This window comes from Colobus angolensis, unplaced genomic scaffold (assembly GCF_000951035.1).
Source record: "Colobus angolensis palliatus isolate OR3802 unplaced genomic scaffold, Cang.pa_1.0 Scaffold341, whole genome shotgun sequence".
Classification (NCBI taxonomy): Eukaryota; Metazoa; Chordata; class Mammalia; order Primates; family Cercopithecidae; genus Colobus; species Colobus angolensis.
The window spans coordinates 1,885,507-1,912,499 of NW_012116722.1; the positions used below are offsets into that span (position 1 = coordinate 1,885,507).

General features: G+C 42.9%; 1 protein-coding gene across 2 annotated transcripts in view; it reads left to right on the forward strand.

The window, feature by feature from the left end:
• Positions 1 to 26,993, forward strand: part of NPR3 (natriuretic peptide receptor 3) — a 78,854-nt gene that overhangs the window by 50,326 nt on the left and 1,535 nt on the right. Inside the window, exons 4-7 of one of the 2 annotated variants that reach the window (XM_011952561.1) lie at positions 16,123 to 16,258; positions 22,499 to 22,593; positions 24,682 to 24,817; positions 26,612 to 26,699. In XM_011952561.1, coding sequence (XP_011807951.1) covers positions 16,123 to 16,258; positions 22,499 to 22,593; positions 24,682 to 24,817; positions 26,612 to 26,699 — 455 coding nt within the window. The remainder of the gene's footprint in view (positions 1 to 16,122; positions 16,259 to 22,498; positions 22,594 to 24,681; positions 24,818 to 26,611; positions 26,700 to 26,993) is intronic. The other variant, XM_011952562.1, reaches the window with a different exon arrangement.

Consider the following 26,993-nt stretch of genomic DNA (forward strand, 5'->3'; position numbering starts at 1 on the left):
CCTTTATTTTGAGCCTATGTGTGTCTCTGCATGTAAGATGGGTCTCCTGAATACAGCACACTGATGGGTCTTGACTATCCAATTTGCCAGTCTGCGTCTTTTAATGGGAGCATTTAGCCCATTTACATTTAAGGTTAATATTGTTATGTGTGAATTTGATTCTGTCATTATGATATTAGCTGGTTATTTTGCTTGTTAGTTGATGCAGTTTCTTCATAGCATCGATGGTCTTTACATTTTGGCATGCTTTTGCAGTGGCTGGTTCCAGATGTTCCTTTCCATGTTTGGTGCTTCCTTCAGGATCTCTTGTAGGGCAGGCCTGGTGGTGACAAAATCTCTCAGCATTTGCTTGTCTGTAAAGGATTTTATTTCTCCTTCACTTATGAAACTTAGTTTGGCTGGATATGAAATTCTGGGTTGAAAATTCTTTTCTTTAAGAATGTTGAATATTGGCCCCCACTCTCTTCTGGCTTGTAGAGTTTCTACTGAGAGATCCACTCTTAGTCTGATGGGCTTCCCTTTGTGATTAACGCGACCTTTCTTTCTGGCTGCCCTTAACATATTTTCCTTCATTTCAACTTTGGTGAATCTGACAATTATGTGTCTTGGAGTTGCTCTTCTCGAGGAGTATCTTTGTGGTGTTCTCTGTATTTCCTGAATTTGAATGTTGGCCTGCCTTGCTAGGTTGGGGAAGTCCTCCTGGATAGTATCCTGCAGAGTGTTTTCCAACTTGGTTCCAGTCTCCTGGTAACTTTCAGGTACACCAGTCGTAGATTTGGTCTTTTCACATAGTCCCATGTTTCTTGGAGGCTTTCTTTGTTTCTTTTTATCCTTTTTTCTCTAAACTTCTCCTCTCGCTTCATTTCATTCATTTGATCCTCAATCACTGATACTCTTTCTTCCAGTTGATTGAATCAGTTACTGAAGCTTGTGCATTCATCACGTAGTTCTCGTGCCATAGTTTTCAGCTCCATCAGATCATTTAAGGACTTCTCTACATTGGTTATTCTAGTTAACCATTCATCTAATCTTTTTTCAAAGTTTTTAGGTTCTTTGCGATGGGTTCAAACTTCCTCATTTAGCTTGGAGATGTTTAATCATCTGAAGCCTTCTTCTGTCAACTCATCAAAGTCATTCTCCATCCAGCTTTGTTCCATTGCTGGTGAGGAGCTGCGTTCCTTTGGAGGGAGAGAGGCACTGTGATTTTTAGAATTTTCAGCTTTTCTGCTCTGTTTTTTCCCCATCTTTGTGGTTTTATCTACCTTTGGTCTTTGATGATGGTGACGTATAGATGGGGTTTTGGTGTGGATGTCCTTTCTATTTGTTAGTTTTCCTTCTAACAGTCAGGATCCTCAGCTGCAGGTCTGTTGGAGTTTGCTGGAGGTCCACTCCAGACTGTTTGCCTGGGTATCAGCAGTGGAGGTTGCAGAACAGCAAATATTGCTGAACAGCAAATGTTGCTGCCTGATCATTTCTCTGGAAGCTTCATCTCAGAGGGGTACCCGGCCATGTGAGGTGTCAGTCTGTAGTTCCAAACTGGAATAAAAAACAAACATCCATCAACAGAAGAATACACAAACAAATCATGGTGTATTTGAACAACATAGTTATTACTCGGCAAGGAGGCTTGAGTAGGTAAACAAAGTGGCCAGGAAGCTCAAACTGGGTGGAGCCCACTGCAGCTCTAGGAGGCTTGCGTGCCTCTGTAGACTCCACCTCTAGTGGCAAGGCATAGCCAAACAAAAGGCAGCAGAAACCCCTGCAGATTTAAATATCCCTGTCTGACAGCTTTGAAGAGAGTATTGGTTCTTCCAGCACAGAGTTTGAGATCTGAGAATGGACAGACTGCCTCCTCAAGTGGAGGACCCTCAAGTAGCCTAACTGGAAGGCACACATTATACGTACATCTGAGCAGAGTTTTTTTTGTTTGTTTGTTTTCTGTTTTTTTTAATTCAGATGTAGTCAGTTTTTTTAATGTTCAGCTTTTTTGGTATCATCTTTAATAAAAAATTTGCCAACCCTAAAGTCAAAAGATATTTTCTGATTTTCTTTCAGAGCTTCATAAAAGTTTTGACTTTTATTTTAGGTCTGTGATCGTCTCAAGTGAATTTTTGTATTTGCTGTGAGTTAGGAATCAAGTTTTAGTTTTGTCCCATCTTCTTTTGTTCTGCCACTCTGCATTGAAAAGACTTTGTTTCTCCCACTGACTTGCTCACGTGTCTTTGTCAAAACTCAAGTGTGGTTTTTAGACTCTTTATTCTGTTCCATTTATCTATTTTTCTATTCTTACACCAGTTCTATACTGTCTTAAAAACTGTAGCTTTGTAGCAAATATTCAAATCTGGCAATATGAGCCCCCTAATTTGTCCTTCTCTTTGAAAAAGTTTTGCCTACTCTATGTTTTTTCCTTTTTCTATATAAATCAACTTGTCAATTTGATTTAAGAATCAACTTGTTAGTTTCTAAAAAAAAATCCTGGATTTTTGATTTGGATTGTATTGATCTGTACACCAATTTGGGGGAAAACTGACATCTCAGATATATTGAGTCTTTCAATCCATAAACATGAGACACTTCTCCATTTATTTGGGTCTTCTTTATCTCAGCAATATTTGTAGTTTTCTGTGTAAAGATCCTGCATATTTCTGATTTTTTTAAAAAAAGTGATTTTATGTCTTTTGCTGCTTTTGGACACAGAATAAAATAATCATTTCCAATTGTTCACTGCTAGTATATATAAATACACTTGATTTTTGTATACTGGCGTTTGTTTCTGTTCTTTAGATTGGGACATTTTTTTCTGTGATACCTTCAAGATCATGGACTCTTCTGCTGTCTCCAATCTGCTTTTAAGCCTGTCTAGTGACTATTTCCTTTTTCAATATTGTAGTTTTCAGTTCTACAATTTCTATTTTTTTTTATAACTTTCATTTCTCTGCTGAGATTACTCATCTGGTAACTCTCTTTGGCCAACTTTTTATTTTTCTTTTTCTTTTATTTTATTTTACATTTATTTTCATTTCAATTTATTTTCATTTTTTATATTTTTAACTCAAAAACATAAATTTTTTTTTCATTGTACTTTAAGTTCTGGGATACATATGCAGAATGTGCAGGTTTGTTACATAGGTATGCACGTGCCATGGGTGGTCTGTTGCAATCATCAACTCGTCATCTACATTAGTTATTTCTCCTAATGCTATCCCTCACGTAGTCCCCTACTCCCCAGTAGGCCTCAGTGTGTGATGTTCCCCTCCCTGTCTCCATGTGTTCTCATTCTTCAACTCCTACTTATGAGTGAGAACATGTGGTGTTTGGTTTTCTGTTCCTGTGTTGGTTTGCTGAGAATGATGCTTCCCAACTTCATCCATGTCCTGGCAAAGGACATGAACTCATCCTTTATTTTATGGCTGCATAGTATTCCGTAGTGTATATGTGCCACATTTTCTTTATCCAGTCTATCAGTGATGGGCATTTGGGTTGGTTCCAAGTCTTTGTTATTGTGAACAGTGCTGCAATAAACATACATGTGCATGTGTCTTTACAGCAGAATAATTTATAATCCTTTGGGTATAATTTACAATCCTTTGTGCTGTTTTAGTTACTGTAGCCTTGTAGTATAGTTCAAAGTCAGGTAGTGTGATGCCTCCAGCTTTGTTCTTTGGCTATCTTTTATTTTTTATTTGTATTCATTTATTCATTTATTTTTTGAGACAGAGTCTTGCTGTGTTGCCCAGGCTGGAGTGCAGTGGCTCACTTTCAGCTCACTGCAACCTCTGCTTCCTGGGTTCAAACAGTTTTCCTGCTTCATCCTCCTTAGTAGCAAAGGCCACCTCTCTCAGCTAATTTTTTTTTTTTAGAGACAGGGTTTCACCATGTTGGTCAGGCTGGTCTTGAACTTCTGACCTCAAGTGACCTGCCCACCTTGGCCTCCCAAAGTGCTGGGATTACAGATGTGAGCTGTCATGCCCAGCCTCTTTGGCCATCTTTGTGAAAACGTATTTATAATAGCTGCCTTACAGCTCATATCTGCTAATTCCAACATTTATATCATCTCCAGGTCACTTTCTATTCATGATATTTTTCTTGAGTATAGCTCACCTCTCCAGCCCCTGCATGTCCAGTATATTTTGATTTTATACTGGATGTTGTGGATGATATGTTATAAAGATTGTATTCAGAGTATTCATTTGAAGCCTTAATTTTTGTTCCAGCAGGTGGTTAAATTACTGACTGACATCCTTGAACTTTTGGAAACTTGGTTTTGTTCTTTCTTAGAGTTGCTCTGTTTTGGTCTTGTTTTTAGTCTTAGGATGAATTGTTAGTCTTTGAACATAGTCTTGACTCCTAACGTGTGGTCCTTTTGTGGAGTTTTAGTGGAAAGTCTGAGGCATTCCCCAGTTTCCTCTAGCTTGGTGGGGTTCAAACTCCAAACTCTCTTCTGTACAGAGGGCAGCAGTTCAGATGTTCCTCAACTTCTCAGCCTACCCTTTTTCTACTGAATTCCTGATGTCTCCCTTGCGCGTGTGCAGTTTAGGGATTAACCATGGACCACAGAAGTTTATGGAAAGACTTGGGTGCTCCTTTCTCTGCGGCTCTGTTCTTCCCAGGAATTACCCCCTTGATACCAGCTCTCACCTATCTCTTCTGATCTTTAAAGCCAAGAATCTTGTGACCTTCTGCTTGAGTGCCACCAGCCCCCTGCTTCTGGGACCAGGGGGTACCCTCAAGGGAAAAGCCCTGTCAATTTAGTTTCCAAATAGTGTCGTCTCTTCTTTTTAGGGTCAAATCTCTGCTAGCTACTGTCTGCATTTGGTCAATTTCTAGTGCTTTCAAGTATTTCTTCAAAAAAGAATTTGGCCGGGTGCGGTGGCTCCTGTCTATAATCCTAGCACTTTGGGAGGCCGAGGTGGGTGAATCACCTGAGGTCAGAAGTTTGAGATCAGCCTGGCCAACATCGTGAAACCCCATCTCTACCAAAAATACAAAAATTAGCTGGGTGTGGTGGTGGGCACCTATAGTCCCAGCTACCCGGGAGGCTGAGGCAGGAGAATTGCATGAACCCAGGAGGCGGAGGTTGAAGTGAGCCAAGATCATGCCACTGCACTCCAGCCTGGGTGACAAGAGTGAGGCTCCATCTCAAAAAAAAAAAAAAAAAAGAATTTGTCCAGGATATAGAATTATTTTTGGAGAGAGTTAATCTGATGCAAACTATGCCACCAGTACTGGAACACTCTTTTTAAAAACATCACAATATTTCTACTAATCACACCAAAAAGTTGCCAATGATTCCTTAATTTTACCCAAATGTAGGGAATCAAGTTTCTGATGATGGAGATAATATTTAGTTTAGCTTTTTTTTTTTTTTTTTAAATAGCAAACTTGATAGAAAAGCTTTCAAACAAATGAATTTACTCATTCACTGGCTGAGAAGCATATTGTTATTAGGTTGGTGCATTAAAAGTGATGGAAAATACCGCAATTACTAATAGTTACAGCATGACCATCCCTATCTTGGTGTTAAAGCCTGGAAATCTTCCCCTTGGCAGCAGCTGCTGAGCCAGTTTTATAGTAATCTCAGGTATTCAGGACACAGTCAAGAGAAAAGAAGTATGTGACAAAGGCCTCTGAGGAGCTAAAATAGATTTATAATCAATTAATTTTATCACAGGGGAATCTTTCAAATCCTCACTCAGAGCTTATTTACCCTGATTTTAAGTACAGCTATAACAAGCCTTGTGATTTCTCCCCCTAGTTTATAGAACATTAGTGGGAGTGAGAGAGGGGACGATGGCATGCTATGGGCAGGCACAATGTCAGTGGCAGGAAGTGACTGGTGACAGCAGCATTAACTCCAGTGAGTGCAGTTTCTGTATTTGACGCAGGGCTAGGTCCCAGGGTAACAAAGACACTGGAGGTTTCGCTTGTGCATCAAGGAGCTTGTGCAGTATCAGGGTACACAGATGTGCAAATGTGCAAAATGGGCTGGTGAGTGAAATAATAACAAACTTTCACTGAGTGCAGTTATGGAAGGAAGGAGTAATTGGATGGTTCAGAGAAGACTTCAGTGAGAAGAACTTTGCTGGCTCACATAAGGTTGATCTCTGTAGGAGTCTTTGGAGGATACATTCGACACATTGAAAGGAAATCAAGTGGAACTTATAAGTAAAGGCACTATTTTCAAAGCTATGTTTAGAAAAACCTACAAAGGATGGTTAAGAACCCCAGGGCCTGTGAGCATGGTGGGAAGCTGTGACCATTCCTAGACCAGAAGGAGCAAGAGGAGGAAAAGTTACCAGAGGGCCTGCAGGGCCTGTGGCGGTTGCTTGGAACTGCCTGTGGCATCTGGTCTGGGAGAGCAGCCCCTGGCATCCCACCTTTATCTCCTCTGCCCTCTTACCTCTTGCTAATCCAACCAGAAGCCAGAGGAAGGGTGGGGGGCGCCCATTGGTGCTGTGGGTATATGTCGGCTTCCCAGGGCACAGAGATGGCTGGAGAAGGGTGGGAAGTGGACTGGAGGGGTAACCTGAGAATAGCCAGCAAAGTTGAGTAGAATTTTGTCTTAGGTGACACATGTCCCTCGGGGAGGACAGTCCCAGCCCCAGGGCTAAGGTGTGAAGTACCTCAAGGCATGCTCAGAGAATCCAAGTGGTTTTGTAAGAAGTAGGGCACAGAGTTCATCTGGGGGTGGCTAGCAATGGACAATGTGCCTTACCCTCCTGAAGCATTTAGACTGGATTTGTGAGCTGTTGAGATCCCTAGAGGTCCCCAGCAGGAAAGGGACCAGCAGCCAAGGGGAGAAAGCATGGCAGGAAGGAGTGAGGGTCATCAGCTCATGTTCCACCAGCGCGGACGAAGAAATAATATCTGAAAAACACAAGTCTGGTGTCAGCATTGTGTAGACGGCACAATCCCCACCTCAGTAGTGATGGAGGCGACTGGACCGTTCATGATCGTAGCCTTACATATCACAGTCAGCATATTTCTGTTACTAAGGCAGCAATGTCTGTGGTTCATTTTAGGAGCATTTCCAACCGAAGGTCTTTAGATTATATAAAAAGTTTTGATACTTAGAGAAATAATATTAAGGAACCTGGAAAATTTGCTTATTTGAAACATCTTTTTTTTCCTAATGAGACTGGGTAAATAGAAGTTTTGCTACATTTATTATTATTATTGTAATTTATCAAGGTTATTATTATAATTATCACTCCACAATAAATAACTTAATTTATAAGAAAAAAAACAAACAACCCCATCAAAAAGTGGGCAAAGGATATGAACAGACATTTCTCAAAAGAAGACATTCATACAGCCAACGGACACATGAAAAAATGCTCATCATCACTGACCATCAGAGAAATGCAAATCAAAACCACAATGAGATACCATCTCACACCAGTTAGAATGGCGATCATTAAAAAGTCAGGAAACAATGCTGGAGTGGATGTGGACAAATACGAACACTGTTGGTGGGACTGTAAACTAGTCCAACCGCTGTGGAAGACAGTTTGGTGATTCCTCAAGTATCTAGAACTAGAAATACCATTTGACCCAGCCATTCCATTACTGGGTATATACCCAAAGGATTATAAATCATGCTGCTATAAAGATACATGCACATGTATGTTTATTGCAGTACCATTCACAATAGCAAAGACTTGGAACCAACCCAAATGTCCATCAATGATAGACTGGATTAAGAAAATGTGGCACATGTACACTATGGAATATTATGCAGCCATAAAAAAGGATGAGTTCATGTCCTTTGTAGGGACATGGATGCAGCTGGAAACCATCATTCTCAGCAAACTATCACAAGAACAGAAAACCAAACACCACATGTTCTCACTCATAGATGGGAATTGAACAATGAGATCACTTGGACATGGGAAGGGGAACATCACACACTGGGGCCTATTGTGAGGAGGGGGGATGTGGGAGGGATGACACTGGGAGTTATACCTGATATAAATGACGAGTTGATGGGTGCTGACAAGTTGGTGGGTGCAGCACACCAACATGGCACATGTATACATATGTAACAAACCTGCACGTTGTGCACATGTACCCTCGAACTTAAAGTACAATTAAAAAAAGAAAAACTTTCAAAACCAAAGTCATCGTATTTCATAGTGAGTGCTAGTTGGAAAACATTTGATCAGTAGATCTCTTATTACCTGGTGGAGTTACTCATGTGTTTAGCCGCTGTGTGAGGTAGGACATTCATCCTTCATATCTGGCTTATTTAGAGGCATCTTTGGTGAGTTCATGACTTAGCAGAAATCCTGATTCACTTGACCCGATTCTTGAGTCAAGCTGTTGTTAGCTGCTTGTTTAAAGACTAGGTTGAGATGAGGGACAATTAGTTTGTTGTCTCATGTCCTGTTTTGCCCTTTCTCTTCCATCTTCTGCCATGTCATTCCCTCTCCAGGTGCAGGTTCTGTCCCTCCCTCACGCTGATGATGGGTTGGAGGTCAACTCAGTCACAGCAACTGAAGGACATTGTCAGTTTTAGTCTTGTGTCATTTGTCTCTCTCAGTGTACATGCTCACTTGTAGAGCCACCCAAGTATTGGCCAATTAAAAACACAAACTGGAGCACAAAACTGTTTTCTCATATTTGCTGGCTGAACAAATGTGTCAATAGGATAAATGTTATAACTGGGCAAGCCAGCTTTAGACTCTTAAAAACTTGCGCACTCAACGTTTTCTTGAGTTTTGACCCCATCCACTGGCCAAGATCTCTTTTTCCTGTTAGGATGTTAGTCAGACTCCCTGTCATAGGATAATAACAGTACGCCCGTCTATGAATGTTTTGTAAGGTGCAACAGAACTCAAGCTATGTTTACATAACTCCTAGCATATAGTAGGTGTTCAATAAAAGTTGGCTATTATAATTATTGCCCAGCAGTGAAGAGAACTGCTTGACTTTGTTTAATTTAGTATTTTGTAAATCTGCTTAACCAAAATACTGCTATTTCTAGAACCATTCATTAACATTTCAAGGAATGCTACTGTTCTGTGGAATTCAGCTTGGGAAGCTCTGAATTAAGAATTGGACAAAATTAAACTGTTGGAGTTGGGGTTCTGGATCTTAGCTTAGTCCTCACCACACCTTGAAATTGCTTAAATAAAAACAGGGAAGTTTCATTTTAGGGTATAAAACAGAAATGAAAAAAAAAAAAGCCACCTGTATAAAAGCCTGTATTTTTGTCCATTTATTCTTTGTAAACACATCTCTAGGTGACTCGAAAAGTTCAAGGGAAGCTGTCTGAAGTTCTCAGGACCAGTTTAAGAGGGTATCATGAAGTCAGAGAAATTGGAATTACATGCTCCTTCTGATTTTGGTCTATCAGAAGTAATAAAGCCAGAAATTGTACCCCTCCTCCTTCCCTGTCTCCACCTCCGTTTGACCTGGTCACCCCTCTTCCTGTCTATATTGCTGCCTGGCACAGTTGCAGGGTGAGTGGGATGCCTGCTCCTGCTCCTGTTCCTGCCCTTCTCCTGTTGGGTTTTGGTTTATGCCTTTGCCCACCTCAACTTCGTGCCTTGATAGGATACAGACCTCTGGGAAGAGAGGCCTGCATGTGTCCCGAGCAGTCTTGTAGGGGTTGGGTCACCAGCCTTCCAGAAGCATGTCTAGTTGGCACTGGTGAATCGTCAGGGCCTAGGACAGACATCACTCACTTGCTCATCTGAAGGCCAGGAACGATTATGTCATTATGTGTGTGCATTTCTCAACTAAGCCTTCAAGAGGGTGATGGGATGAGAAGCATCTGTATATGACGCATGTGTGACACATCCAAAGGGCAGATATATCAGATGACCATCTTCCCTGTGTGAGCCTTGGGAGAATTTTCAAAAGTCATTTTCACTTACTTGTGCTCCATACCCACCAATTCCAAAAATCGATGCCCACAGAGATGTCCTCGTTGCTTCCCACGAACAGGACCAGCGTTCCTTGCTGAGGTGTGCTCATGCCTCTGGATTCAGGTCTGTGACCCTCTGCTGTCCCTGTCATCGTAGGAGGTGAATGAGGCCTCTAACTCTACCTAATGATCTTCCTAAGACTGTGTTTGTTTAATGATCCAGTCTGTTCTAGGTGATGAGAGGGAAAACAGTCTGCAGGCAGCCACACCTCAGGAAGGTCCAAGTTAATTTGCCAGCCCAGGGCATTGCTACCAGTGCAGAACTGAGCCCATGATAGGGATAGTTATTTGGGAAACTTAAGTCAGATCCCACCCTAAGTAAGTTCTAACTTCAGTCTGTGGAGCAAGAAGTATACCAGAGGGTTCAGCGACGCTTCCTCTATGCACAGAGTTGCAGATGAAGACCCTGGCTCTCTCCCTGTGGTGTTTCCTGACTGTCAGCCACCTGCCCTTTGCATTTTCCCAGAGTTCCACTGGGATAAGGGTGCAGATTTTCAGCTTAACTTTCCTCAAGGCTAAAATACATCATCAAGTGACCATGTGAGAATTCCATGAAGGCAGTCCCTCTACAGAACAGACATTGGGATCTCTGTCAGTAAGAAAGAGACCTCCCTCTGTTTGGTGCTGAGGAGGTTGTGAGGCTACTTGGTTTATGGCAGTTGCTGCTGTGACCCTAAATTGTACACTTAATTTAATGATTTAAAAGGAAATTGAACAAAAATAGATACTCTGTTTTTAAAGTCTAGGTACTATATTATATTTGTAAAGTGTTCATCAAATGCAGAATGTTCTTTAACCTTCGTGCTATGCACACAGCCTTCCCAGACCACTTCCTTCTGCTATCTACCACCTCCAGTGGTCCAGGTGGGCTGGACCAGTTTCATTTCAGGTCAGAGAAGGTGGTCTGGCCATTGTTCACTATGATGAGGTACAAGCCTGTGATGGGCCCATCTCCTCTCTTACCTACTTTCCATCCAAATTTCCCTTTCCCCCATCTCCCCTTCAACCAAAATGGGTGATTAGATGGCATGTCTTTTGCAAGTGATTCTTGAGAAATGCTGCCTGGCACCCTCAGTTTCCCTTCTTTGCACTGGGAACCACCAGTCTGTGGTAGGGAAGGTAGAACTACTATGTGCTATGCTTGAGTTCCCGTGAACACCAAAGGCAAAGCTCCAGGACAGCCTAGCTAAGCATTGAACTCGGTCACTTTCTTCCAGCAGCCTCTGTCTGAGAGCTTGACAGCCTTTCTCAGATATCCAGCAACCTCAAGAGCTAGACCACTCTCACTTTACAGAACAGCTGAGGCCCGCAGCGTTCTATGCTGACTTGTTTGGAATGCAGGCATTGAGGAATTCATCTAACTATGAATTTGCGTCTCCAGAGAGAAGTGAGAGCGACGTGGCTCACTGCCATGGTTGGGAGCCAGGCTGTGAGCAGCAACACTTTATGATCAGTTAGAAAATAAACAGCAGCAACAACATGATTTCTATTCAGCTCTCCCCATGATAGAGGATCTAAAAAAACACTAATAAATCAATGTGGCTGGCAGGTGCTATCAGAGAGGAAGGCCAGGGCAAAAACAGTGTTCTTCCATTCTGGCCAGCTGCAGAGGACAGAATCAAGAGAATGGAGATGACAGGCCTGGCGCGGTGGCTCATGCCTGTAATCCCAGCACTTTGGGAGGCCGAGGTGGGCGAGTCACTTGAGCTCCAGTTTGAGACCAGCCTGGGCAACATGGTGAAACCACGTGTCTACAAAAAATACAAAAATTAACCGGGCATGGTGGTGCACACCTGTAATCCCAGCTACTTGTGGGGCTGAGGCAGGAGGAGCACTTGAACCGGGTAGGTCAAGGCTGTAGTGAGCTGAGATTGCACCACTGAACTCCAGCCTGGGTGACAAAGTGAGACTCTGTTTAAAAAAGAGAAAGAAAGAGAGAAAATAGAAATGAAAGGAATGAGAGTTTATGCCCTCTTGTCATGCTATCTTCTTTTTGCAAGAATAAGTGGAAGATGGTGAAAGCTTTTCATCTCGTTGGAAGGCCACTTTATTTGATAAACAGCACCAATAATGATTACCCTGGAGCATGGCTTTCAGCGAGGCCCATGTCACAACTTCGCAACTTGCATGCACAGAGCCCGTCTACCTGTTTGTAGGTAGCAGCGGTGCTGTTTGGTGGAGATTGGAAACTGCATTGTTCTCTTCTCCCAGCTTTCCGAGCATCTAGCAGAAGAAATGGCTGCATGTGGGAACTTAGTTAAGGCTTATGGCTGATGATGGTATGGAAAATTTCCTGGCAATAACGGATGCTAATTACTAGAACAGGTTGCTCCACGGGGGAATCCCAGTTGTTTACCTGTGATAGCTAACAACATCATGACCTGTGTTGGTCAGGACTTGGACTTTGAGGTTCAAGGGTTGTTCTGTCCAGAGGCAGGAGGCGTACCAGCTGACCTTGTTCCTTTCAGCCTGGAGGGCCAATAGGAAGTGTTCCTAAGCCAACTTCATACTTGGGTTTTTTTTTTTTCTCCCTTATTTTTTTCTTAATTTGCACGTCTAATTTTCAGTGTCTACAATGTGCTAATGGACTTTCCTCCCACTAAAAATCACGTGTAGATGTGAGAATGTTCTCCAGAAAAGCCGGTCTCTGGGGCTTTGCTTCTGGCTTGAGGTCCTGTGAGGTAGGTGTTATGAAACCTCCCCCGCAGTGGGCGGGGTGCCAGCAAACCTCAGCGGGGTCAGCAGCTCTTCTGCTAATTTTGGCAGGAGAGGGAGACACTCAGCCACCCTGAGAAGAAAGAATGTATATTTTGCGATCCATTTGCAAATCAAGCTAGAATGCATTTTCAGAACTGCGTGTGTATTCAGGGCCTATTTCTTTCTACCATCAAACCTGCGAGGACAAAAGTAACTCAAGTTCAATATAACTCAAGTTCATTGTTCTCCACCACATAATCTTTCTTCCTATCCTGAATTGCAGCGGGGGCAGCCCAGAGGGCATTTCAAGAAGGAAGGAAGGGGAAGGGCAAGACAGGATATGGTAATGGGGCGCACAGTCAGTGCTTTGGGTGATCAACATCAACATGGTGGTCCTGAGTTAGGATTTCGAGGAGGGGACGGAAGGAGGAGGATGAGAGGGGGATGGGTGATGCCTGGTGGCTGGTGCTTCACAATTTAAGCAAGCCTGTCTTGGGAACTGCAGGAACAAGGAACTTGCAGGGCACAACCCTTGTACAACAAGGACAGAATACAGGAAGACTGAGGAGAGCAACCAATGCTCTTCGAGTCTTCAAAGTAACAAGGGGATTTGATCAGAACTTTCTGAGGGCACCTGGCATCTCCCACAGGCCATGACTCTGTGATTCTCTGACTTTCCTCTGGAGCTGACTGGCTTCTGTAAAATTATCAAAGAGAAGATAGACCTTAAACTTTAAAAAAATGTGGCCTGAGAATGAAATTATACCGCTAAAGTTCACTTATTAAAATTCATCAGCATGAAGACTTTCTCAAGCCATAATGACTTCATGGCCTAAGTGGAAATTTCATATTCCTTTGGAAAATCAAATTGGCATAGCCAAATGAGCAGAAAATTGTCTTTGACTTGTGGATGTTATTTCTACATTATTTTTCTTTGCATGAGAAAATAATCACTCACTCTGACACTTAAGCTTGACAGCTAGGAGTAAGAGTCAGAATCTGTCAGTTGCTTCCATGGTCCTAGGAACTGTTTGCGGTGTTTTACGTGCACTGGTTCATTCAGTCCTCAGAAGAGCTCTCTGAGGTGAGATGGTACTAAACTCCCACTTAACAGATGAGGAAATTGAAGATTAGAGAGATTAAATAACCCATCAGGGCCAAGACTGGACTGTGTGTCCAGCCAGCTAATTCCAAACTTCTGTAAATCAGCAGTCTTTCCCACTCTCCACCTCTTGCAGAAGGTCAGCAGATGACCACTTGAACAGCACCTGTCATACTAAGGTGAAATTAAGAGCTTGGTGTTGTGGAACAAAGAGAACTGTCTACTGTCTAGGGCACGAACAACATGAACAGTAGCCTTCTCTCCCACTGAGTGTAAAATGAGCCAATAACACATGTAATACCTGTAAGAAAATCACTTATGTTTTGAATACTGCTGTTAAGAATTTAAAACTAAGCAGGATCTCTAGGTTAATAATTCTCCATTTCTAGAGCATCACAACACCAAAAGCTAACAGTGAATGCTGACTCTGTCAGACACTATCTGAAGTCTTCTACATTTTTTTCATTTGTTTAAACCTAACAGCATCCCCATGAGCTAGGTACTGTTATTTTTCTCATTTTCCAGATGAGGAAATCAGAACACAAGTAGGAAGTGGCAGAGCTGGAAAGGGGGTCCAGGATATTTAACCATTAGGCTAAACTGCTTCTCAGCACTAGTTTTTGGCAAACATGAAATATCTGCTTCTGGGATGCAAACAGGGGTTCCCATCCTAGGGGTGGGATAAGGTTAAGTAGATCCAGTCGCCGAACTGTGTCTTGTGCATCTGAACCAGGTGATGCAGAAGGTCAGTTGCAGCTGTCTTCCCACGAGGTTTTCTTCTAGAGATGGGGCGGGTAGTGGGTTTCCCCCACTAAGCCATGCCAGATGGCTATCTACAGAATGCCCAGTTCATTTTGCATCATTGGCATTTCGTCTTTGACACTTTCTTCTGAAATGAGAAGGCTTGGATTTTTTGTACTTTTTGTACGGAGTTTGTTTGTAAGCCTCTTGGTGTTTCAAGATAGAATCTGCTCATTTCATATCCAGTGAATGTTATAATGGGTTTGAATGTGGTATTAGAATTTATCAAAGGTTGCTTTTAATGTAGGTAAGGGGTGAACTAAAGTGATTAGATGCCTGCTGAAGACAGTCCAAGTTCCTCAGTGTGGTCTCCAGATTCTCGATGATCTGACTCTCCTTACCTCTCCAGCCTCCTTACCTCTCCATCTTGGTGTGACCCTGTTTCTCTTGCTCCCAGCATAGTAAAACATTTGCACTTCCCAAAATACACCAGGCTGTCAGAATGTGCCCTGACTCTGTGTCTTTGCCCCCACCTGAGAAACATCTCTTCATCTTCAAAACTCAGTTCAACTTTTTTCACTGCTGTTAAGCCTCTCTTTCCCGCCCTTCTCCAACCCATCAGACTGACCACTCCCATCTTGGTATTTGTACTGTATTCTGAACAGACCTTGAACACGCACAGACTCCAACACTTTAAAGCCCATAAAATATCATGATAGCATTGGCTTCTGTTAGTTGGGAATTTGATATGTGCCAGGCATGATAATACGAAGCATTTTATTTAACAGACTTCTTGCAACTACCTCTTGAAGCAGACGTTAGTCTCATGGTCAATATATAGATGAAAAGAACAAAGCTCAAATAGATGAAGTGACTTCCCCAAGTCCACATGACCAGTGTCTATGTTTAGGAAACTTTTAAGTTTCCAGAGGGCAAGGGCTAGCTTACTTGAGTCAGGGCTCAACTGGGATATACCAATAGTCCAAGCCTGTTTTCCATTCTTGTCCTTGGAGCTTGGCAGGGAGTAGGGATAGGGAGTGGTTAGATGTACTCAAAACACAAATTGGAAAGAGAGACTAAGACATTTTTACTAATGGGAGAGAGGACACAAATGCTAGGCAGACAGGCAAAAGTTACAGCATCTACTCTTCTTTGCACTCATAGCACCAGCACTCTAGTAGGTATCAACAGTTGTTAAATATAAATGAATGGATCTCTACTGTTCTTTCGTTATGCTCCACATTCAGAGCATGAAGAGATCATGGGGCTGTTGAAGATGGAGAAGACCTCAAGGGGGAGGCTGAACTCACATAAGCTTGAGATAGAGGCAGATGTGGGGAAGGAGGAAGGCACTTGTCCGAAAGGGACCATTGGCAAAGGTGGGCACACTTGAAATTCTTGACCTGGTCAACAGGTACAGTTTTCTTGACTTCTGTAATAGGCTTTCCAAATTCCCCAACTGGGGAAGGGCTTTCCCCTCTGAGCCATGCCAGGAAAGTCATGGCATGATTCTTGTTAGTGCCCCTTCTGCCCACCTCTGCCATGGCTAACAGACCTCAAGTCTAACTTGTTAACCCTTTGGATTGCTCATGTTATTCCTGACATGAGTCATGTGGTGTTTTGGCTCACGCATCTGGGGTTTTCTTTTCAGGTTAACATGTTTGTTGAAGGATTCCACGATGCCATCCTCCTCTACGTCTTGGCTCTACATGAAGTACTCAGAGCTGGTTACAGCAAAAAGGATGGAGGGAAAATTATACAGCAGACTTGGAACAGAACATTTGAAGGTGGGGATTCCATCTATAAGGCAATGACATGGGGCCAATTGAGCTGCTGATTTTCTGGTTCTGTTTTTCACAGTTGCAGCTGTGGGGCCTTTCCAGCTTCGTGCTTTTCTCAGCTGTAAAGCGGCCCATCTCATAGGCTTGTTGTGCCAATTAAATGAGATAATACATGTGAAAGTGCTTTGAAAAAGCCCCACTGAAAGAGGAAAGGCCTTGTCTCCTGATTATTTAGGTAACAGCTCTATGCTTCTTAACATTGCATTGAACACAAGCCTCATGCATGACAGGACACTCAGTTTGTGAAGAGTTTTGTGATGATTTTAAAACCAGTATTAATCCCAGATATACATTCATGTGTTCAGACTATGTTGGTTTTTGTGAAACGCAGAAAACATTAGCTGTCACAGTTAAACCTGGTGGTTTGAGATGATTAGCAGGTCCAGTCGAGCCCTGTGTTTTTTTGGTTTTTGTTTTTCGTTTTTTCTTTTTTTTTGAGATGGAGTTTTTGCTCTTGTTGCCCAGGCTGGAGTTCAGTGGCACGATCTCGGCTCACTGCAACCTCCGCCTACCAGGTTTAAATGGTTCTTCTGCCTCAGTGTCCTGAGTAGCTGGGTTTACAGGCACCCACCACCACCACACCTGGATAATTTTTGTATTTTTTAGTAGAGACAGGGTTTTACCATGTTGGCCAGGTTGATCTCAAACTCCTGACCTCAGGTGATCCACTCGCCTTGGCCTCCCCAGCTTTCTTTTTTTTTTTTTTTTTTTTTGAGACGGAGTCTCGCTCTGTTGCCCGGGCTGGAGTGCAGTGGCCGGATCTCAGCTCACTGCAAGCTCCACCTCCCGGGTTCACACCATTCTCCTGCCTCAGCCTCCTGAGTAGCTGGGACTACAGGCGCCCGCCACCTTACCCGGCTAGATTTTTGTATTTTTTAGTAGAGACGGGGTTTCACTGTGTTAGCCAGGATGGTCTCGATCTCCTGACCTCGTGATCCACCCGTCTCGGCCTCCCAAAGTGCTGGGGTTACAGGCTTGAGCCACCGCGCCCGGCCTCCCAGCTTTCTTTATAACAGGGAAGTATAGGAAAACAACAAAAAATGGCCCATAATCTCATCTCAAGCAACCTCTGTTGGCACTGAAAAATAGTACAAGATAAGACTATGCTTGGCTAGGAAATTTAAACAGTACAAAAATGTGCAAATTGAGAGGTGAAAGCTTTCCTTCCCAACCTAGTCCCCTCTCCCCACTGTGAATCACTATTAACGATTCCTATGATTCTGTCTACAAATATTTTAAGTCTTCTGCCAGCACATATGCATTTGTATATCTTATCTTAAAATTTGCATGAAAGGGGTCATAGTATGAATGCTATTTTTCATCTTAGGTGTTTTACTTGTATGTCAAGTTAAAGAATTTTCCATATGAGAACTCACTGATCGAATGCATTTTTAAATGACAGTTACATAGTTTTCTACTGTATGGCTGTACAGGAATTTCTTTAACCAATCTCTTATTGATGGACACTTGTAAAGTTGTTTACAATTTTTGCTATTATGCAATATGCTGTCACAAGCCTCTTGCACATCTTGAAGAATTTTTGTGAGTCCTTCCAACAGGGAACATTCCTACTTGTGGGATTTCTGGGTCCAAAAGTATGTTGGTGCTTTTTAAAGTGCATTAGAAATTGCCAAAAAGCTTCCAGAAAGTTCTGCCAATCTATATTCTTGCTAACAGTGTACTTAAGAGGGCTAGTTTCCTCTCACCTTGCCAACACTCGAAGAAAATGAACATGAAACTCAATATGAAAGTGATCTCACTGCTGGAGCCTTGCAGATATCAACTCTATATTCATTTATTCATTCAACAAATGTTCATTGAGCACCTACTATGTGCTAGGTGCTGTTCAAGGTGCTGAGGATTCAGCAGTGAACTAAAGACTTTTCATGCAATCAGTTGAGCTTACATGCCAGTGGGGGGAACAGGCAACAAACAATGAATACAGTGTACCTTTCAGAGCTATAAAATAAGGTAGGATAGGGAGTTAGAAAATGCCAGGCAAGGAGGAGTAGGACTGCTAGTTTAGAGTGGTCAGGGAAGGTCTCTGTGAGAGTGAAGTTGAGTAGAGACCCAAGGGAAGTGAGGGAGGCTCTGTAGCTGTTTAGGAGAGAGCATTCCAGAGGGAGTGGTAAACGTGGAGATCCTGAGTGCATCTGGGAGACTATGGAGTGTCCCCAGAGAGAGCAAGATGGCTAATGTGGCTGACACCAAGTGTGACAGGCAGTGTGATAGGTGCCAAAGGCCAAGAGGTAATGGGGCCAGATCATGCGGACCTGCAAGGCTTGCTGAGGTCTTTGGGCTCCACCTGGGTGAGACAGAAAGTCACCTGAGGCTTTTGAGTGACACGATCTGCCTTGTGTGTTAAAAGGGGTCCTTATGGCTGCTGTGTGGGAAATAAACTATATATGCTTATGGGTATCACTTGACAACTGGTAGCATAAAGTCCAAATCGCTGAACCGGGGTTCAGTGCATCCTAGCCACTAACTAATAACCTTGTCCTCTGAGCTTCTCTTTCTTCACCTGTATGATAAGGAGGTTGGTCTAGTTAATGACTGACAAGAGCTCTTTCAGTTTTACATAGCGCTTGCTCTTCCTTTGAGCCCTGTAATGCACTGGGGTATGCCTATATCTATTTGTAATCACACTAGTGACATTTTTCAATGGCAGGAGCAAATACTGCCAAGTTTAGATTTGGGGCACATTTTTTTTTTCAGTTGGGACTCCTGTCCCTGTCCCTCGGTTTGTCCTCAGTTCTTAGAAAGGGCAGGACAGGACAGTAGAGAGAGGTTGAGCTCCATCTAGAGTTGTCTGGGCAGTATCTATGATGGCAATTGGCAGATTTCATTTCTCTCTAGTGGATGCCATGTCTTACTCAAAACCAGAGTGACATCTCCCTTAGCATTAGACAGATTGTAGTTCATGGGTGAGTACCCGTCCAGGATTATCTTATTTTACCTCTGACTGCTTCAGTTGAGGAGCTGGAATCCAACAGGATAATTCAGGGGGCATATTAGGACAGAGCCAAATTTCCCAGAAGTTTTGCACAATACACTGACAACCTGGCATCTGTGGACACGACCTTGGTTGGCCACATCCCATTCTTAGCTATTACTCACCACGTGGTGTGGTCATTTGTTCTTGGTCTTCTGACAGAGGGACAGGAGCCAGAGAGCCAGAGTTGGGGGATGCTGGAGGGCGTCACTGAGGGAGGGTATTAAGGGAGGGTAGATGCCCATGATGGCTGGAATGTATTTTGGTTAGAGCCAGGGCATGGGCTCAGTTTTCCCATAGGCTATCTTGATGTCTGTATTCTAGGGCCAGGTCTACACAGGCAATATGCATTGAGTCCTAAAACAATCAGCTGTGTAGTTCAGTCTACAGTTAGAATCTCGTTTGGTCAAATGTAAAGATAATTGAGGCCAAGGTAAGTTTTCGGCTTGAATTGCTTGGAGACCCGATTTTATTTGCTTAACAATGTTCCATCTGAGGGTAGGCCTAAAAAGAACTCTAAGGTATCTGTATGAAGAAAAACCCAAATCTTCCTAAAATTAAAAACAATTTTAACTGTATTGGTCACCATTCGAGTTGTCAAGGGAAAAATACTCTGGCTGTGATTTGACAAATTTGGCTTTTTTTTTTTTTTTTTTTTTTTTGAGATGGAGTCTCGCTCTGTCGCCTAGGCTGGAGTGCAGTGGCCAGATCTCAGCTCACTGCAAGCTCCGCTTCCCGGGTTTACGCCATTCTCCTGCCTCAGCCTCCCGAGTAGCTGGGACTACAGGCGCCCGCCACCTCGCCCGGCTAGCTTTTTGTATTTTTTAGTAGAGACGGGGTTTCACCGTGTTAGCCAAGATGGTCTTGATCTCCTGACCTCGTGATCTGCCCGTCTCGGCCTCCCAAAGTGCTGGGATTACAGGATTACAGGATCACCGCGCCCGGCCAAATTTGACTTTTATTGCCATGAACCCTGTGATCAACTCTCATTTCAATAAATGGCTGGGAAGAAGCTGGATTTCCTCTGTGTGAGAGGTCAGAGTGACAAGGTAAATAGAACTGTGGCTTCAACTTTGGGCTCCACTATAGCCAAATAGAAATGGGGTGGAAAGTCTCATTACTTATGTACAGGAAAATTCTGCTGTAAGCCTGATAATCTCACCTTATGTATGATACTCTCAGGTGAAGTCTCACTTTGCTAATTGGCCACCCTGAGGATTCTCACCCCATTTCTTGGCAGAATTGCAACAGCTTTAAGGTACAATAGGTCTTAAATGACTAGGGCCACCTCATCTTATAAAATGCTCTGCAAAATACTTAGCAGGACGCAACATCACAAACACCTCTCAACAGAATGACAAATGCTTTTGGATGGCCAATAGCTATATATTTTAAGCCTATTTATCACTTAAGAGTTTTATAGGCTGTCAAGGATACACAAGTTTATGGTAGGTGTACCCTTTGTAACCAGTCTATATTAAGAAGACAAAAAAATCAAAGTGAATGGTAGCTTCCATTCTGTTTCTGGTAAAGTAGACCAAAGTCTGGAAAAATCAGTGGGCCTTCAAACCACAACCCAAAGGACAGTAAACCCAAATACCTGCCCTCTCCAAGCCACACTAGAGGATGGAACTTTCCCTTGGGATCCTTTTTCCCAGACGTTCATTTTACTACAGGAGTCAGTACTTCCAGAGAGAACCAAATCAGAGAACCAAATCAATAGAAAGGCCAATTAAGAATTACACCAAACTCTCCCCAGCTGAAAAGGAAATAACTTTAGTTCATTAAAATGGGGCTGATGTATGTAATCTCTTACTCAGTGAATGAGAATTATGACACAGACATATTTAATATCAGCCAATAACATATATTTGTTTTATTGGTTAGCTGCTCTGAGCCACCATTATAGGCCAAAGCAAGTGGAGTGGATACACAAGGCCCTCCATTCTCTGGCCACCTGGTTCCAGCCTTATGTGTCACTGACTCCCTTTGTCCACATGGGCCATCTTCCCAGAAATCTCACAATTCCTCTGGTTTCTTTGGGCCTCTGTGCCTTGGTAGATACACCCAGGCCAGCCTTTCAGCCTCTCTCCCACTTCTTGATTACTGCTTGCCCAATCTCAGACTTCCTCCAACATCCCTATAAAATTCCTGCTCTTTCACTGAGTCCTCCCTGATTCTCCAGCTTGATGTGCTGGCTCCTCCTCTGAGTGATGTGGGCACAGTCAGGTCTTCTCTACCAAGAGTAATTATAAAATAAACAGTAGTAATAATAGTGATAGTAATAATGACAGTAGATGAAAACAATTAACTTCCCTTAAATGTGCTGAAAGTGCTTTATTTGTTTTATGTCATTTAATCTTCTCCACGGCCTCTTGCTAGGGAGGTACTATTATGCCCATTTTACAGTTGTGGAGACTGAGGCTTAGAGGGCTAATTTCCTTGTCCAAAGTCATGGAGCTATGTAAATGTAAAAATTGGTATTTGAATACAAGGGGTTAGATTCTGGTGTGAACAAGCTAAATCCCCAGTCCAGGCTGCCCCTCTCTAGAGCGGAGAATGTGTTCAATTCATCTTTGCCTCAGCTGCAGCACTAATTCAGTACTAAGCGTCCAGAGAATGTTTGGATAAACAATCAGCGAAGAACTCAACCGGGATAAAGAAGAATAGCTTTTCTTAGGTATTGGCTCTGGTGACCCAGAAAGCAGGCCTGCTGCTCTCCTGTGTATTAAAGCAGCCTGGAAAAAGCACATTCACTGAGTCCTGGCCCTGGAATGATTTTTCTTTTATAATGTTCGTCCAATGATAACGCAAACCCGTGGCAAATCTATAAATGTACCCTACCTCCACTTCTAACTCTGCAATTAAAAAAAAAATTAATACAAAACTCTGGGATAAGCACGCTGCTTTCAGGATTAGCCTTAATCTTTTTTTCAAACATATTCCCCAAAGAAGATCATTTATTTCTTTTTCTTTTCATTTTTAAATGGAGAAATGTTAAGAATTTAGGAATGCAGACGCAGATGAAATTACAATGTCTTTCCAAAATGCCAACAAAAATGCTCAGAGTCTGATGAGATTCCCTGTGGCATGAGTTTGTTTAAAAAATCCTGCCAATTCATTCTCTTGTTTTTGTTGGTAGATAGAGGTATTTTAAGTAACCAACGTTGAGTTCTTCGCTTCTGGTCCTGTAGGTATCGCCGGTCAGGTGTCCATAGATGCCAATGGAGACCGATACGGGGATTTCTCTGTGATTGCCATGACTGATGTGGAGGCGGGCACCCAGGAGGTGAGCACGTGAGACCTCTGCACCAGTTGCTCCTTCTGCTCGTGGGGACTCTGAGGAATCCATTTGTTCTGGTGGCCAAAGAGCTGTCTCCAATGCAGCTTCCAAGTAGAAATGCGTTGAAAAACCTCAACTTTTGATTGAGGGTATCCAGGAAGACTTCAGGAAATGGTTCCATGTTTATTCTAAGTGAGGAAATCCTACCCTTCAAGTGGCGAAGAATCACACCTTAGTCTTATGGATGAGGGTGTTCGGGTGAAATCAGTAAAGTGAAACTAAGCTTCCTCCCTTAAGATTTGAGTTTTCTCGGGGAGTGGGAGGGTGGGTGGTGGCAAACTCAACGTGTGTTCACGTTTCCAGAGGTGATGTAGTTTCAGAATAACATTGTGAAGAGAAAAGAGTGCCCCGGACACAAAGATGACTCTTGTGTGCTTGGGAGTGTGAACTCTCTGCCTCAGTTTCCTCATCTGTAACATGGAAATCATCATGTCTTCCTGGCTGGTGTCACATGATTATTGTTATGGGGACAGATCAAATGAAACCTAGAAAAGTACTATGTACATTTTAAATTACAAATATACATGTACAATTATACACATATGCAGTGCTTCAGCAAAGAATGCCACTTCCTCGGTTTCCTTGATCGTTGGCTCCCAGGGTCATCGCTCTGGTGCTCTTCATGGGACCTGGCATATGGGACTTGCTGTTTTCCTCTTTGTATGTATCAGGTTGGTGCAAAAGTAATGTGGCTTTTGCCATTATTTTTAATTATTTTATTTTTAATGGCCAAAACCTCAATTACTTTTGCACCAACCTAATAGATGCCTGGCTCTTGTGGGAAGTTCTGAAGCAGCAGGAGTCACCCTCGCTATGTTTAATGAATGATTTTTTTGCCCACTGAGTGGCCTGTGTTTCATCTGTATTCCTGGTTACCCCCCTGGGAAAGGTGGGTGGCGACAGTTCATCAGAGTCCATTGTGAGGTTGCACGGGTGAAGGTGTATAAAGCCGTTGGCAAGTGCCCAGTGCACGCCAGTGATTGTTATATTTTGGTGGCGATCTAGGCTTCCTCTAGACCTGACGTGGCCTGTGAGAACCTGCTGCACCTCGGTCAGGAGAAGGGGAGGAGATGTCCCCAGCCACTCGGGAGCCATATGCTTGTTTTCAGACAGAAGAGCAATGACTCTCGAGAACCTGGGTGTGAAGGCACTTCTAGATTGGGGCTTGGGGAGCTGATCAAACAATCATTTTAACCAGAAACTGAGGGATAACCATGGAATCAAACCATAACAGAATAACGATTTTCCAGCGGCCAGAGGAGCCAACTAAGAGAAAGAGAATTCAGCCTGGAAATGGGGGTGCACATAGGGTGGATTCATCAGAGAGGAGAGTGCAACTCTTGAAGGAATAGTCTGGCAACCGGAAGCGGTCAAACAGGAGGTTCCTGAAAGACATTCTTTCATTATATGTTGAACAATTGGGGGCTGTGAGGCTGGGTACCTGTCATATGCTTAAATCGGGTATACAGTGGACCCTGGCTGTCCTTCACATGTCCCTGAAAGTAACTTGGGCCTTACAATTGGCTGACGGGGTGGGCTGCTCTGGGACAGGTGGGTGGGACAGTGCCCTGTCCGATGAACAAAGCAAAAGCCAGGAATTTCAAGATTATTCCTTTCCACTAGGTGGTAGTGACTGAAGAATCCTAGGGGCAGCGCTGACAGGGCTGGGCCTTCAGTGAGGGCAGGGCCCAGGGGCACCACTCTCACCACTTCCCACCTCCTTCTGCTCTGGCACGACCGCTCTTAATGCCCTCTTGAGAGCACCATTAGTGACTTCAAATCTTGACTTACAAAGTCCCCAGAACACACAATGACCATCAGTGTGGACAACCGAGGAACCTGCCCTATGTACCGCACTTTCTGAAGCACTTGCTGTCCTTGCCCTGGAGACGGTGATTTGATGAAATGCCCAGAGGCAGCCAGTTTAGATCAGGCTGTGTATTTTGGGGAATAGCTGTGGAAGGCTGCGAGCTTTGTGCCTCCTTTGACCTTTCGGTTTGTCTATTTGTTTTTTTTTTTTTTGCCTCTATATAGGTTATTGGTGATTACTTTGGAAAAGAAGGTCGTTTTGAAATGCGGCCGAATGTCAAATATCCTTGGGGCCCTTTAAAACTGAGAATAGATGAAAACCGAATTGTAGAGCACACAAACAGCTCTCCCTGCAAATCATGTAAGTCTAGAGACTTAATTTGCTATGTATGTCATCACCTGTAACCTCAGCGTAATGTAAGTTTAAAACCCAAGTGTTTCTAGGGCTTACATTTTGGAAGTTTACATTTCTTTCTCTGATGTGGTAAAATATCAGAGGGAACAGTTCACAAACTGGCATCTTGCCTTTAGCAGAGGCTTTCAGGTCTTCTTTCCCTTCCAGCCTTCTCTTCCACAATGGTAGAATGTTTCTCCCTATTTTTACATCTCTTACTATAATCTCTTGGCTAGGTCATGCTTCCACTTTTAGAGAAAATCAAAATACAATTAGTAAATATCACTTGCTTATTCATCTCTCATAACAAGTCTTCTGATTTTCCAAGTTTGTGGTTACTTTCTAGCTCCTCAGAACCAAAGAGATAACATCCCTTAAACATCTGAACATTTACACATTGGCAAATAAGTGTAAGATGTGTTACTTATGAGCAGCTTTGTATACAAGTAGAGAAGCAAGTGAATGTCCTCATAAGTAGCTTACAAACAGGAAAGTTGTTAGAAATCATTGTTTCAGAGAATAAGGTAGTGAGGGAGAACAAAGTGAATATAGGTCTTTCAGGAGGCCACTTGATCATTTCAGGCTAATATATGTGTGCTTTTGAAAGCATCTTTTAAACTGTTAGGTATTTATGTCTATGCAATAATTACGGGAAGGAATTAAGGAGGAAGTGTGTTAAGAACACACTGGGGAGATTGGGCCTGTATTTGAAATCTCACTGTTGTTACTTGCTGGTTTTGTGACCCTAGGAGTGTTCCTTCAGCTTTTTAAGCAGTTTTCCAATGTGTAAAGAGAAAGAAAAGTGCCCAAAGCTTAGGACTATTTTGAGGATTACACAAGATGACGTATCGAAGGCTGCATACTAAACTCTAGATACAAGCTAGCTATTTATCATTTTTCTATAACTGGGACACCACTGAACTTGATTGTTTCAAAGTGTCATCCACATTTTCACAAAGCTATGTAGGACATTTTGACATGAAACTCTGGCTTTGGTGAGAGAACATCTAAAAACAGAACATTGACCCAGTGAATTTTTCATCAAATCTTCTAGCACTTTGAAGTGTCACCATCCATCTGTGAAAATAAGAAGCCCTGGGTCAGTGCCCTGGTCCATCTGGTTGTCTTCTTTGACTTACTTACTTACTTACTTTATTTATTTATTTATTTATTTTTGAGATGGAGTCTTGCTGTGTCACCCAGGCTGGTGTGCAGTGGTGCAATCTCGGCACGTTGCAATCTCCACCTTCCGGGTCCAAGTGATTCTCCTGCCTCAGCCTCCCAAGTAGCTGGGATTACAGGTGCCTGCCACCACATTCAGCTAATTTTTGTATTTTTAGTAGAAATGGGGTTTCACCATGTTGACCAGGCTGGTCTCTAACTCTTGACCTCAGGTGATCCACCCACCTTGGCCTCCCAATTCTTTGACTTTAAACTCAAAAGAGAGTGGCTATATCTGAATTCTTCACTTCCAGTTTTCCTCTGATTCTTGAATTTTCTTCTGTTCTCATTGTATCCACACTCTTAATAGTGTGCTTGTTTATCTAGCATTTTCTCAAATGGTTCTTAAGCTTTGCACTAGGCAAAAACAAACAAAGACATAAAACAAAAAACAAGTGTACCGTCCCTTAGAAACTATTTCTGAAAAAGGAAAAGTTGCCTCCAGTGGGAAATCGAGGGACATCTTGCAATGAATGAAACTCGAGGCATTTCTAAGTGTATCTCAAAATGAACCCTGGTTATCTATGCTTCTTTTCCAAGCAGGTGGCCTAGAAGAATCGGCAGTGACAGGAATTGTTGTGGGGGCCTTACTAGGAGCTGGCTTGCTAATGGCCTTCTACTTTTTCAGGTGAGGACCGTTTGTAAAGGTACAATTCACTCTCTTCTACTGTCTTTGTCATTTGTTTTTGCTTGATTCTATTTGTGACTTGTCCACATCCTTCTTTCACCCAGGAAGCATAGTGGTTAAAAAATCTCAGCCATTCTTTTGGTGTGACTCTAGGTTTGGTGGTCAGTGGTTTAGCATACTGGGTGCTGGGGTCATGGGTTTCAGTTACATCTCACTGTGGGACAGAGAGCTGCTGCTGCCCTTTAGTCACAGATTTTTGTTTTTTATCTTTTATTTTTTTATTTTTTAGAGATG